General features: G+C 43.2%; 1 protein-coding gene across 5 annotated transcripts in view; it reads left to right on the top strand.

Annotated features, from left to right (window-relative positions):
* LOC140917577 (H(+)/Cl(-) exchange transporter 5) overlaps positions 1–14,720 on the top strand; it is a 93,367-nt gene extending 78,647 nt beyond the window's left edge. For all 5 annotated transcript variants that reach the window (XM_073360704.2, XM_073360705.2, XM_073360702.2 and 2 more), the window contains 5 exons: positions 2,920–3,462; positions 6,255–6,441; positions 9,702–10,100; positions 12,590–12,806; positions 13,519–14,720. In XM_073360704.2, the coding sequence (XP_073216805.1) occupies positions 2,920–3,462; positions 6,255–6,441; positions 9,702–10,100; positions 12,590–12,806; positions 13,519–13,609 (1,437 nt within the window). In that variant the 3' untranslated portion in view covers positions 13,610–14,720. The remainder of the gene's footprint in view (positions 1–2,919; positions 3,463–6,254; positions 6,442–9,701; positions 10,101–12,589; positions 12,807–13,518) is intronic.
* Positions 14,721–14,992: the final 272 nt, after the last annotated feature.

Raw genomic sequence — 14,992 nt, forward strand, 5'->3', positions numbered from 1 at the left:
TTGTAAATATGGCTTGGAAATCATCTGACTTAATCCCAGATTGTGGAAGTAGTCTGAAGTCTCCAATGGATAGTATACATAGGGTACACACATGGTGCGCTCAGGGCTACTATGCCATTCATGTGTCACTTCACTATATAAAGGGGTGTTCCTTTTGAATGAAGCAGTAGCTTGACTGTTCCATGGCTTACTACTATTTCTAGGCCAATTTGGTATTTTAAGTAGCCAATTTTTTTAAGTTTTATAATGCTTGGTGGTTCACTGAGTAAAACAATTTATCTGTAGTGTACGGTATTTAAACACACTAGTATAAAGAAAAGGAGTACTTGTGGCACCTTAGAGACTAACCAATTTATTAGAGCATAAGCTTTCGTGAGATACAGCTCACTTCATCAGATGCATATCGTGGAAACTGCAGCAGACTTTTATATTATACAGAGAGAATATGAACCAATACCTCCTCCCACCCCACTGTCCTGCTGGTAATAGCTTATCTAAAGTGATCATCAGGTGGGCCATTTCCAGCACAAATCCAGGTTTTCTCACCCTCCACCCCCCCACACAAATTCACTCTCCTGCTGGTGATAGCCCATCCAAAGTGACAACTCTTTACACAATGTGCATGACAATCAAGTTGGGCTATTTCCTGCACAAATCCAGGTTTTCTCACATCCCCCCCACCCCCATACACACACAAACTCACTCTCCTGCTGGTAATAGCTCATCCAAACTGACCACTCTTCAAGTTTAAATCCAAGTTAAACCAGAACATCTGGGGGGGGGGGGGGGTAGGAAAAAACAAGAGGAAACAGGCTACCCTGCATAATGACTTAGCCACTCCAAGTCTCTATTTAAGCCTAAATTAATAGTATCCAATTTGCAAATGAATTCCAATTCAGCAGTTTCTTGCTGGAGTCTGGATTTGAAGTTTTTTTGTTTTAAGATAGCGACCTTCATGTCTGTGATTGCGTGACCAGAGAGATTGAAGTGTTCTCCGACTGGTTTATGAATGTTATAATTCTTGACATCTGATTTGTGTCCATTTATTCTTTTACGTAGAGACTGTCCAGTTTGACCAATGTACATGGCAGAGGGGCATTGCTGGCACATGATGGCATATATCACATTGGTGGATGTGCAGGTGAACGAGCCTCTGATAGTGTGGCTGATGTTATTAGGCCCTGTGATGGTGTCCCCTGAATAGATATGTGGGCACAGTTGGCAACTGGCTTTGTTGCAAGGATAGGTTCCTGGGTTAGTGGTTCTGTTGTGTGGTATGTGGTTGTTGGTGAGTATTTGCTTCAGGTTGCGGGGCTGTCTGTAGGCAAGGACTGGCCTGTCTCCCAAGATTTGTAAGAGTGTTGGGTCATCCTTTAGGATAGGTTGTAGATCCTTAATAATGCGTTGGAGGGGTTTTAGTTGGGGGCTGAAGGTGACGGCTAGTGGCGTTCTGTTATTTTCTTTGTTAGGCCTGTCCTGTAGTAGGTAACTTCTGGGAACTCTTCTGCCTCTATCAATCTGTTTCTTTACTTCTGCAGGTGGGTATTGTAGTTGTAAGAAAGCTTGACAGAGATCTTGTAGGTGTTTGTCTCTGTCTGAGGGGTTGGAGCAAATGCGGTTGTATACAATTTGTATGAAATTGTATACATGTATACAAATTGTATACAACCGCATTTGCTCCAACCCCTCAGACAGAGACAAACAACCACATACCACACAACAGAACCACTAACCCAGGAACTTATCCTTGCAACAAAGCCCGTTGCCAATTGTGCCCACATATCTATTCAGGGGACACCATCACAGGGCCTAATAACATCAGCCACACTATCAGAGGCTCGTTCACCTGCACATCCACCAATGTGATATATGCCATCATGTGCCAGCAATGCCCCTCTGCCATGTACATTGGTCAAACTGGACAGTCTCTACGTAAAAGAATAAATGGACACAAATCAGATGTCAAGAATTATAACATTCATAAACCAGTCGGAGAACACTTCAATCTCTCTGGTCACGCAATCACAGACATGAAGGTCGCTATCTTAAAACAAAAAAACTTCAAATCCAGACTCCAGCAAGAAACTGCTGAATTGGAATTCATTTGCAAATTGGATACTATTAATTTAGGCTTAAATAGAGACTTGGAGTGGCTAAGTCATTATGCAGGGTAGCCTGTTTCCTCTTGTTTTTTCCTACCCCCCCCCCCCCAGATGTTCTGGTTTAACTTGGATTTAAACTTGAAGAGTGGTCAGTTTGGATGAGCTATTACCAGCAGGAGAGTGAGTTTGTGTGTGTATGGGGGTGGGGGGGATGTGAGAGAACCTGGATTTGTGCAGGAAATAGCCCAACTTGATTGTCATGCACATTGTGTAAAGAGTTGTCACTTTGGATGGGCTATCACCAGCAGGAGAGTGAATTTGTGTGGGGGGGTGGAGGGTGAGAAAACCTGGATTTGTGCTGGAAATGGCCCACCTGATGATCACTTTAGATAAGCTATTACCAGCAGGACAGTGGGGTGGGAGGAGGTATTGGTTCATATTCTCTCTGTATATATAAAGTCTGCTGCAGTTTCCACGATATGCATCTGATGAAGTGAGCTGTATCTCACGAAAGCTTATGCTCTAATAAATTGGTTAGTCTCTAAGGTGCCACAAGTACTCCTTTTCTTTTTGCGAATACAGACTAACATGGCTGTTACTCTGAAACTAGTATAAAGGCTACTCTATGCATGTGTGTAATGTGTTGAGTATAATATTGCTGTTTATATATACAGTACTGTGTGATAGGTAAGGAATCTCGCACCAGCCTTCTACATTAGAGTCCTTAACCCTACTTTATGCAAGGGTAGCTCTTACTGGACAGTAATTAATGTCAGTTTACAATAAATGACTGAATCTGCTTTTTCCCCCTTTTTAGGTGAGTTATTATTTTCCCCTCAAGACACTGTGGAGATCTTTCTTTGCCGCCCTGGTAGCAGCGTTCACTCTGCGCTCCATCAACCCGTTTGGAAACAGCCGTCTGGTTCTGTTTTACGTGGAGTTTCACACACCGTGGCATCTTCTAGAGCTCGTGCCATTCATACTTTTGGGAATCTTTGGTGGTCTTTGGGGATCTTTCTTTATTCGCAGCAACATTGCCTGGTGCAGAAGACGTAAGACAACCAAACTTGGCAAGTATCCTGTGCTGGAAGTGCTTATTGTGACTGCCATCACAGCTGTTCTGGCTTTCCCCAATGAGTATACCCGTATGAGCACCAGTGAGCTGATTTCTGAGCTGTTCAATGACTGTGGGCTCCTGGATTTCTCCAAGCTCTGCGAGTACGTGAATGACTTCAACAGCACCAAAGGGGATAATCTGCCGGACCGAGCCGCTGGCCCAGGAGTCTACACAGCTATGTGGCAGCTGGCTTTGGCCCTTATCCTAAAAGTCTTCATTACCATATTCACTTTTGGCATGAAGGTGAGAATGACAAGTAAAATGGTATGCAGATAGAAAGATTGAAATCCATGTCTTTTGTAAAGAATTGGCAGAAAGTGAAACTCAGTTGTTCTAAATGTTAAGGATCAAGTGTAGTAATTTTCAAATGAGCCTTAATTACTTAATAGCCTACATCCCATGGACTTCCAATGGGGCTGACCTCATGCAAAGTGACTAGTATGCTCTTGGAAATTTTACCCCCATTCTGAACTCTTCTAACTGTGCCTAGTTATTGGTAGTTAGCAGTGTTACTGCTAGCCGTGTTTTGCAACACTCCACTGTCACAATTACTGGGCTAAGTGCACCTCTGACCCCTATTGGTTTCTTTGAGTGCACCCCTCTCAGGCTGTGAGCCATCACCTGTCTTTGGAAGGATCATGTGATTCTCTCAAACCAGGCCTCACCTGCAGTCCCCTATGATAATCACAGCAGGCCTGACTTATCTTCAGTGCCTGTGGATCTCTTTCCCCCAGGAGCAAGTGGTAACCAGTACCCAGGCAGCCTTCTCAAAGCAAAGGCATTTCAGAGAAAACAGATCTCAAAAGCAATAACCCAGTGTATATGCATGCCAGCCTTTCCCTGTGGCTTACCGATTCCCTGGATCTGGGGGGAAGGCCTTAATGCCTTCAGACCCCGCTGCAGGATCTTTCCCTGTGCCAGCCTCTCTTCTTGACAGCTGACCCATCTTCTCCTGAAAAGGCTTTCACTGATTAATATCTTTTTGACCTGTAGTCTCCCAGACTGGCAAAATACTTCACCCTAGAAGTATGCCAGTGTCTTGTAATTGCCCTCAGCGTTTGCTGGGAGGCTGCTTACCTAGATCCATTGGGTTGCTTTCCTACTTGTTTTATCCGTAGTCTCTATTAAGCTTGTAAGTCTTATAACTCAGTGTACAACAATCTCACCGACCAGGCAACGTAGTATTCACAGGGCATCTCCATCTCTGCCACACCCACTTCTTGAGATTACTTAAAAATGGAGCAACAAGCACAGTTCTGAATTGTCTTGCTTTTGGAGGCTTAGACTAGAACTTGACAGTGAAGTTGCGTGTATAAAACATTAAGTTCATTGTATGCAACTTAATTGCATCTTAATTTCTCACATCCTTCCAGCTTCTGCATTTTTTGCAGGCAGAATCAAAGTGCACTCATAAAAATGTAGCCCCTGGGAGTCTTTTTCAGCTTGATTTATTTTAAATGGTCATTTCTTAAGATAGTTAATTGGAAATACCCTCCTTTGGACATGATTTGCTTTGACAGTGGTTGTGAGCTATTTTCATTTAAAAAAAAAAATTTATAGTATCCTAGAGTATCAGATGTGAGACCCTTTCATGCTTATTCAGTGGCAACCTTTTGAGCAACTAAGGTTATTATGCACTTGGAGGCTTCCTCATAAGAAACTGATGGGGGCAGGGGGGAATTTGAGATGCTGGCTGTAGGACTGCAAACTAAGGATCTTTTTCCCAGTATTTGAGAAGTGACTGATCATCTAATTCCACTAAAGGCAAACTTATGAATCATTAAATATATGCAAAACAACTTCCCCTTTCATGTTACAGTGAAGTGGTCCATTGCTACAACGGACAGTGCTCAAATGTATGAGAAAAGGATGTGATGCTTTCAGCTAGTCTGACAGTTTGACTGAAAGCACTTTGTACTTTATAAGCCAAATTATGTCAGAGTAAATTATGTGAATATGGCTGTGAGAATTATTAATGGTCCCTGTAAGACCTAATTCTGGGGACCACTGTGGCAAGGCTCAGTTTGAATTTTTTCAGTCTGGGGAGAGGGATTTTTCTATTTTTAGCGATGGAATTTTCACTCCATTCGGGTGTTTCACATATATGACCACACACAGCAAATGTTTAGTTGGAAAGGCATAGGGGAACACTAATATATTGCGTGTGTAGCTATTTTGTTATATTCTCATAGGATAATGGCTTATTAGAAACTTATTAAACAGAACAACAGTAACCAGGTATGTATGGGAACAAATCCGATGTGTAGGGGGGTACTATATGTATGCAGGTATAATCCACCATAGTGTAAGTAAACACCAATAAAGAAATGAAGATGGGCTCTGGAACACCCTACTCACAATAAGACCTCCTTTTCAATCTGCGATTGTGTTTTGGTGCTGTCACCATAGAGTTATCACAAACAATGTACATGGCTTAAGATTTGAGCCTAGTATACAAGTTTTCATTGGAAACTAAGGGTGGAAGCATAAGACAGGAAAGGGGGCAGTGTGTGGTACCTAAACCTTCCTCTGGGATGTCGAATGCCCCCATGTCTTTCCTTTAAATGGGGTGGGGGCGATATTGTAAAGCATGGTGTCTGTCTCATTCAGTTCTGTGTTTCTGAAATGATCAGTTGTCGGCTCCTCAGGCTAAAGCAAGGTTCTTTATAGCAGAGTTCTTCTCACAAACCTTGCACTGTTTTAGGTGTGAGTGACAGGTAAGTACAGTTGATTACGTAGGGAACTGAGAATGAATGTTAGAGTAAGGGCTGTGTTATCCAGGCAGGCACCGTACACATTGTATTTTACCTGTTCATTCCGGATGTCCTAACGCTGTCAGGACAGTATGTATCTTTCCCTCTGCAGGGAGCAGATCAGTACATAGTTTAACGATTATCGCCAACAAGCATAGTTGATGATGACTGCCAAACTGATTCTGTGTTCAACTTCTAAGTCTGTTACCCCTCCGTGTATGTTGACTTACTGTTGCAAATGTGCCTTTACCTTACACTAATGTGTTTGGATTTTTTTGGTAGGTCCCTTCGGGTCTCTTCATTCCCAGCATGGCAGTTGGTGCCATAGTAGGCAGACTGCTAGGTGTAGGAATGGAGCAGCTGGCTTACTATCACCATGACTGGACTATTTTCAGTGGCTGGTGCAGTCAAGGGGCTGATTGCATCACTCCTGGCCTTTATGCAATGGTTGGTGCTGCAGCATGTCTAGGTAAGCAATAAATATTTGCTGCTAGTTTAAAGGCAAAACTTAGTGTGATACTTTGTCAGTTATCTACAGAGCTGCCTTCGGAGTTGCAGAGAAATGATTTTGTGTGAAATGCTACTAGTTTTGCGGACTTTGAAACTGCTTTTATCTGGAGAGAGGAAACTTTGAAACTGTACTTCGTAATGCATTGATCATATTTCTGCCTGCTCTAGTTTACACCATGATGTCCTTGGAAATGAGATGAAACACTTCAGTGGGAATTTCCTGAGTAAATACTTAAATCCCTGGTCAACCTAATTGATTTTAAGTCTTTCTCTAGGCTTTTAGTCCCTCTGTCAGCCTTTCTGCTTCATGGTACAATTCTTGTTTCATGTACTCTGTTGGGGGTTTTTGGGAGCATTTAATCCATTTAACAAAAATCCCTTTTTGTGAAGTAGAAGCATATCTGACTGGGTTCCACCCTGAGACACAATTCCCAACCTAATAGACTGCAATGTGCCTTATGCTTTCCAAAGATGTGTTTTGCCTTTGGTTTTCATCACAAGTCACACCAACTTCAGTTAACTCATCCAAGTGGAAGTAGTGTTGCAAACCCTGAAAATTTAGATTTATCTCGGTCCTGCTGCTGCTGTTTTCAGAGAGGACACGTGTCTGAAAACTCAAAATACTTCCTTTTAGGCCAGTGTCCCCCAAACTTTTATGTTGCACCGTTCCCCCCCCCCCCCAGGAGCCAGGGCTAGGAGCAGGACCACTGTTGGGGCCGGATCTGCGGCTGGGGCCATTGGTCAGTGCTGGGGCTGGAGCCGCAGCTGAGCTGGGAGCCAGGGACCAAGGCTGGAGCTGCAGCTGAGGGTAGGTCTGGGGCCAGGAGCAGAACCGTGGTCAGATTGCGGTCTTGGGCAGAGCTGAGGGCAGAGCAGGGCTGAGTGGCGCTCCCTTCCTACCCCGCCGTGCCCCCTAACGTTCCTCTACACACTCCTAGAGGGGGTATGCCCCACAGTTTGGGGACCCTTGTTCTGGTGTTGGGGTTCTGTTAGGAACAAGGAGTAATGCATTTGTTGAAATCTAAAATACTTCCTGGCTTTGGAGAAGTTGTGTAAAATAGGAGGCATATAAACATGTTATTTTAGAACGTTATCAATCTTCTTGGAAGTAGATCAGTCAGTCACTTCCACTGTTGTTGGCAGAGTACTCCATATGCAATATTAAGCGATAGCATTACATAAACAAGGTTGTTTTTAATGGTCTTTGTCACTGGTGGACAAATGCTGAAGTGGAGATGTCACTTAAAGCAGAAGACCATTACTGGAGCAAAAACTCCCATATTATTATAAAATGTAAAAGTGAAAAACAAAGCTTTAAAAGTAGCTGTGGGGACTCAGAACTCAAGAAGGCAGCTTCATTGGGTAAAATTTTCAAAGGAGCCCAAGTGCCATTTTCAAAAGTGACTTAGGAGCTTAGGTCACTCAAGCTCTTCTGAATGTTTTTTACCCATTTTTCTTTGAAAACCTATGTGTGTGTATTTCCCGTGTTCAAAATGCCTGCATGTAGCTAAACCAAAGAAATTAAAAAGCCATTTGTATCCTTCCGTGGCTCTCCAAGGAACTGATGATGGCAACAATGACAGGGTCAGAATGCCACCTGGCTTGGCGGTACACCAGCCTGAAAGAAAGTAACTGATTATAAACAGTTATCTGTCCTTGTGGTTATTACTTGAGTTGTTTCAGACCTATACTCTGCGTGTGTGAGAACAGTTTTGGGGCTAATTTGTACTCTTGTCAAGGAACAACTTTCCAGCAAGCTGGGACTAAGAAACACTGGTATTTTTATATATATATATATATATATATATATATATATATATATATATATATATATATATATATATATATATATTGGTGTGTAGTGTGACAAAGCTCTGTCCTTGTCTCCGGGGGTCCTGCGTTTCCTAGCAGATTTCACTAGCCTCAGGGGCTCACTGTGACCCTCCACATAGCCCTTCTCTCTCTAGAGGCAAGGATCACAGCTTATTGAGCCATTTTCATCATAAGCCAGCAAGGGAGGTGAGGAGAAGCTATCCTCCCTCGCACAGTCTTTGTTGTCTCCCAGTCTCAGTGATTAATCGCGGAAGGGATGGGAAAGCCCTCTACTCCAGGCTCCAGCCCAGGGACCCTAATAGTAGCAGCTATGGTAGCTGACTTTTTGGAAATAGGACATGTACAGTTCCCTGGGCCACTTCCCCAGAGCAGCCCCCACTCAATGTCTCCTTCACCGTTACCTCAGGACCTCTTTCCTTGCGCCTGATAGGGATTTGTACTGCTTAGTTCCTCCAACAGCGCAGCTTCCTCCTACAGCTCCTGACACGCGCACCTCACTGACTAACTGGGAGGCTTTTAACTAGTTCCAGCCAGCCCTTGATTGGCTTCAGGTGTCCCAATCAACCTAGCTATCTCCACTGCTTTCTAGAAGGATCTTAATTGGCCCCAGGTGTCTTGATGAACCTGGAGCAACTGCCATTAGGTTACCATGGTACCAGAGATTTGTTAGCTTGGGGCTAACAAACCTTTTCCTCACTACTTTACTATAGCCATCTGGCCTTGCCCTGTAACAGAAGTTACATGTATATTTATTACTAACTAATGGTTCTCAGTTCCTGCTTGCTGGGAAATTGATAAATAATGTAAATCTAAACTGTCAAAGGAAATAACATACTAAACCAATGTAGATATCAGACACATTTCAGAGGTTCTGTTAGTTCCTCGTGATAGCAGACCCACTGAATTTCATGATTCTGTCCACGAAAACATGAGGCAACAGTCCAGATCGGAAGTATACCCAACCAGCTGATATGAATGTGTGTGGTTCCTTGGGGCTGCTTCTGTGTACTATGGGAGAGTCGAGGAACAACTCTGGCTTCATGGAATTTAAGTGACACTGAGAACCAGATCTATCCGAAACAAACTTAATGACTCCTATAATCCAGACTAAAATGTATAACCAATCTGCTGTAAAGCATGGACATTTTGTAATTAAGTAACATTTACCTTAAGTAACAAACATTCACATTTGTTTTCCAGTGTAACCTTGAAAACGTCCTGTCTATACATAGAATGTGAAGACTAGGGATGTCCATCTGCTACATCTCAGGATGGCAGAGCTGACTTTAGTGTAGTATGCCTACATTGCACATCAGAAACAAGGGAGCTCTTGTTGGGAGTCCCTAGGAGTGTGTCAAACTCTGAGACTTTTGTTCTGCTTTGCAGGTGGAGTAACCCGTATGACTGTGTCGCTGGTAGTCATTATGTTTGAGCTTACTGGTGGACTGGAATACATTGTTCCTCTAATGGCTGCAGCCATGACTAGCAAGTGGGTGGCAGATGCGATTGGACGGGAGGGCATCTATGATGCCCATATTCGTCTCAATGGCTACCCCTTCCTAGAAGCCAAGGAGGAGTTCTCGCATAAGACTCTCGCCATGGACGTAATGAGGCCCCGGCGGAATGACCCTGTTCTGACTGTCATCACACAGGACAGCATGATGGTAGAGGATGTAGAGGCCATAATCAATGAAACCACTTACAGCGGCTATCCAGTGGTGGTGTCCCGGGAGTCCCAGAGGCTGGTCGGATTTGTCCTCCGGCGAGATCTCATCATTTCAATTGGTAAGAGAAGTAAGGCAGAATGCAATGTGGATAAAAACTTTGCAGTCAGAGACCAGTTACAACTTGTTAAATAGAGTGCAGTAGATATAGGCTTCAGTGAGCGTTGCCATTATACAACGCCTGTGATCAGGACATGTAACTTCCATTACCCTGAGCCTTGGTGTGCAAAGTGCCACTCAGCATGTGTTTGACTAAATCAATGTAACAAGAGCACTGCCATGGAGAATAAGGCTTTGACCCAGCAGCAACTAAAAATATTCTGTTTTATCGGCTGGCTTATTTTTGAAAGACACTTTCTGCAGCTAAGCTTCAATGTGGTTGGAGTTTTGTTGGTTCCATGCATTTAAAAACAAAGCTTGAAAAGCACTTGAAAGAGTGGGTCTGGCTATTGCCTTATAGCGACTTGTCAGTGTTTCGTCCACACCCAGGGCCATTTGAGACTGTGCTGCCAATCCTGCAGATGGAGGGATCAAAGTCACAGGGTTCCCACCAACCTCCACTCCACCAGGGACAGGTTGAAAGGCTAGTGTGCTATTTGCTAGTCATGCTTCGGTGCCATTTGGTGGGGAGTGTGAGCAACTTTGTGTTGACCCAGAGCTTGAGAAATAAGGATTACTCCTCTTTCATCACAGCACTGTCTTGGGCATGTTGCAAATTCTCCTTACCCTCTTGCTTATCAGGAACTCTCCAATTAATTTGCAAGCTGGACACCATCAGATTAGGCCTGAATAAAGACTGGGAATGCTTGGGTCATTACAAAACCTAAACCTAATTTCCCCAATACTAATTTCCCCATTGTTTCTCACACCTTCTTGTCAACTGTCTGAAATGGGCCACTCTTATTACCACTTCAAAAGTTATTTTTCCTCCATTGGTATCCTGCTGTCAATTGAATTGTCTCGTTAGACTGACCTCACACTTGGTAAGGCAAGTCACATCTTTTCATGTATATATACCGGCTCCTGTGTTTTCCACTCCATGCATCTGACAGAGTGGGTACTAGCCCACAAAAGTTTATGCCCAGATAAATTTGTTAGTCTCTAAGGTGCCACAAGGACTCGTCTTTGGTTTTTCAAGGACACAAGCACTGTCTCTGGGTATGCTACCTGTTGGTGCCCTCCATGGGATGGAATCCTTTTGCCTGGCGTGGCAGAGGAGTTTGCGCAGGCAGAGCAAACACATTCTCTTGAGCCCCCTAATGTAGCTTGTAAGGGGGGACCCAGATCTGTGTGAACCAGCCCTGTCCATGCTTGTGTTAGTGAGAGACTCTGTAGTGCACAAAAAACACCTGTTGATTTTGGTGGGAATCTGCAGGCTACATGCAGTACAGATTTCACTCACTGGCTCTCAGTATGGGAATGCTTGTGCTTGATATGTATCTTACTAAATATTTCAGCCATTGACAATGGGAGGGAAGGAAATGCAGGAAAGGTACATTACAGCTTAATGATTTCCTTCCTTGGGCCTGACCGCACTGGGGTACAACGTGGTCCCATTTAGTCAGGACTGCAGAGATTCTCCTGTGTATTAGTTCCTGTTTGCTGAAGATGCACAAAGAAGAATTCATTCCCAGTGGTCAGCCTGATCTGATGGGTGAATGTCTAAGCTGGACCCCATTCTGAATTCAGACTTCTGGAAGTCAGGCCAGCTGCTCTCCTTGTTGTTGTAGGCAATAATGATAATTAAATGGTCTCCAGACACTGTGGCTACTATCAGATTGGCCTATTGTGGTTGGGAGGTGAAGTCTGCTACTCTCATTAAAGTAAACTTTCCAAAGGTGAAGAGTACCTTACCTGAGCCATGTCTTCAATGACTGGGGGGAATCTTCTTTCTAATCAAGTGTACATAGTGATCCTTATCTATTAAATTGCTATAAAATATTCTTCTGTACTATATATGAAAGGGACCCGATTCAGTAGCTGGATAAGGGCATTGAACATGTTGCATACCCCTGTGTGCCTCAGTTTGCCCATCTTAAAAAGTTCTGTATAGATGGGTAGATTGAGGGTCCTTTTATGACTAGTGCTATGTAAAGGCAAACTATTATCCCTCTCTCACTTCTCCTGAGCAGCAGATCTGTGCCCAGCACTGTCCTCTAGTCATCTCCAGAAATGCTCTTCTATAGGTGGGTTTCTTGGCAGCAACAAGGTGATGCAACTGGTCTGGCAGCACCAAAAAGTTAATCCAAACTCTGTTGTGAATGTTGAGCTGTATGTAATGTGCTGAGCTGAAGTAGCATTCAGAAGTGGGATGATTATGGTGCCCCAGGGGCTGGGATATCTTCAGCTGAGAAAAGGAAGTTGGTGTCCAGTGTTGTCACCCCGCCCCCTCAGGTGGCTGGAGAGATGACTTGAGAGAGAGCCTCTGCTGCTCCTTTGCTTGAGTAGATGAAGGAAGGGTTCTTTAAAGCTCTGTGAATGGGAACAGAGGGAGCAAAAACCTGTGCTTTAAATGTCTTCCCTTTATAACCCACAATGTCTCTCACTCAGAAAATGCCCGGAAGAAGCAGGATGGAATTGTGAGCACTTCAATTATTTATTTCACTGACCACTCTCCTCCGCTGCCTCCGAGTTCCCCATCCATGCTCAAACTCAGGAGCATCCTGGACCTCAGTCCATTCACGGTGACAGACCAAACGCCCATGGAGATAGTTGTGGATATATTCCGCAAGCTGGGACTGCGCCAGTGCCTCGTCACTCACAACGGGTGAGAACGCCGCACGGAGGAATTTGGGCTGAGAATCTAACAGGGTAGCGCTGAATGCAAAGCATTAAAAATTGCTTGTTGAGCTCAGGAAGTCAAATTCTTCCCTCCTTTTCAACTGGTGTAAATCCTGAGTAACCCCATTGATTTAGTTGGAGTCGTTCTAGTTTTACATCTGTATAATAGAGAACTCAAAGCATAGAAAAAGTAAAAAGCAGGGGTAGCTCACCATCAAATTGCGTTAAAACAATAGACCTTGCTGGTAAAGGCAGTAAACAGTTTGGGAGGGGTTAAAGCCATTAGGCACAGCACCATGTCAGATCACCGCACCTGAGACACACAGTCCTCTTCCACTTGAGCTGTGTGGAGGAAGGGCAGAGGGCGTGCGCGTGTGTGTGTGTAAGTACATTGGTTTTAGAAAAACCTGTGGAAGATGGGTGTGGGGGAAGAATTAAAATAAATGGTTGACTAATATTTGTAGATCTGCTTGTTTAGATAAGGATATCCAAAGTGGATTGACCAGTGGTCTGATCAGACGTGTAAATTCCACACTTTTCATAGAGTCATAGCATTCTGAGCCATGGAAACATTTGATGGTCATCATGGATTAGAACTGCCATCAGAGAAGCCATGGTCATAAAGAGAGAGAGTCATTGTGGGAGGAAAATCAGGGAAAGGAGCTCATATGCTAACAATCTGTTAATTAACTTTTCAGGAAACTACTTGGGATCATTACCAAAAAGGATGTATTAAAGCACATTGCGCAGATGGCTAATCAAGACCCAGATTCCATACTCTTCAATTAAAAACAGACTAATAAGTATTGGTGTTTAACACAAAAATGAAACTTTATAAAAGACCGTGGATTTTCTCTTCTATTTTTATTAAGAAACTGGAGCTATCTTCAGAGTTTTCCTGTATGGAGCTGAAGATCATCATGTTTTTTCTACAAAGTAACCCATTGCACTACGTAATCTGTGGAAATTAATTTTCTCTTTAGAAGAAAAGACTTTATTATAATGCTTTTGTGAAGTTGCATTGGAAAGATTCCATGAAGGAGTAAAAGCAAAATGCTACAGAATTAAATCTGTTCCCTTATTTTATTTGAACTTTGATAACTAATGTTGGGAGGGGAAGAAAAGACTATCTAGTTTTAAGTCTTCAAAAGCCATGGAGGAGAAGGATGACTTTTGCACACAGCACTAAGATGCCTGAGAACGAGATTATCATAACTAAGGGCCACAATTCCCAGACAGCTGCTTGGTGAAAACACAAATTTGATCCTTCTTTTTTTAGGTTTCTAAAAGCAATCAGCAAAATGTAAAGGGGGCTTTTTGAGTTTTATATTTGAACCCAAGGTGAATCTACATATTCCTGCATTCAGTGTCCAGCTAAATGAGGACTTGTTTTGGAAGCTCTGCTTCTAATCAGAATGAAGCTTCATTTTAGTCTTCTCTGAATGTATTAAGTTACCCTCGTTAAAAGTACCCAAAGGGAGAGCAGAAGGGCTCACTGGTTATATTCTTGCAACTCTCCCCTTGTTGGCTAAGACCAAGGATTTCTCCTTCTCTATAATGAGCAATTGAAAGGGTTAAGACAGAGTGCCAAGTTATTGCCCAAGTTTTACTGCACTCCTTCCAAATGATCCCTGATCATGTTACAGATATTGCACAACTGACTTCTTTCTTAATCAGCAGTGTCTTTATGTTGAAGGGTATGTCTATTTTATTGGAGTTTCCCAGATCCATATTGTTTACATGTATGCATATTCTGTTCCCTTCTTCCATGCCCTTTACTGTGCCGAACTCAGGATGGAATCCTGTCTCTGGGAATGAGTAACACTGCCACTTTATGCATATTCTCCATCTGCTGTCTGTTTTATTACCACCAACTATGCAATAAAAACCCCTTCCTGTTCACTCCAGCAGGATAATTTATAACCTGGATGGTCCTTCCCAATTCTGTTTGTCCCAGATTCTAGCAGATTGAATTGGTGTCAATTAATGAGATCACTTGACCATTTACTAATGCTTTCCAAGTACTGAAATACAATCAGAAACCAGCCTATTCATTTTAGCACCCACCCCAGATCAATTTATAGACATGGCTAAGGATTAGCAATGGAATGCAGAGCTGCCATTCACCTCTTACTCACCGATTTGAATTCAGGGAAGTGGCCAAAAGTTGAC

The sequence above is a fragment of the Lepidochelys kempii genome, chromosome 9 (genome assembly GCF_965140285.1).
Source record: "Lepidochelys kempii isolate rLepKem1 chromosome 9, rLepKem1.hap1, whole genome shotgun sequence".
NCBI classification, from domain to species: Eukaryota; Metazoa; Chordata; order Testudines; family Cheloniidae; genus Lepidochelys; species Lepidochelys kempii.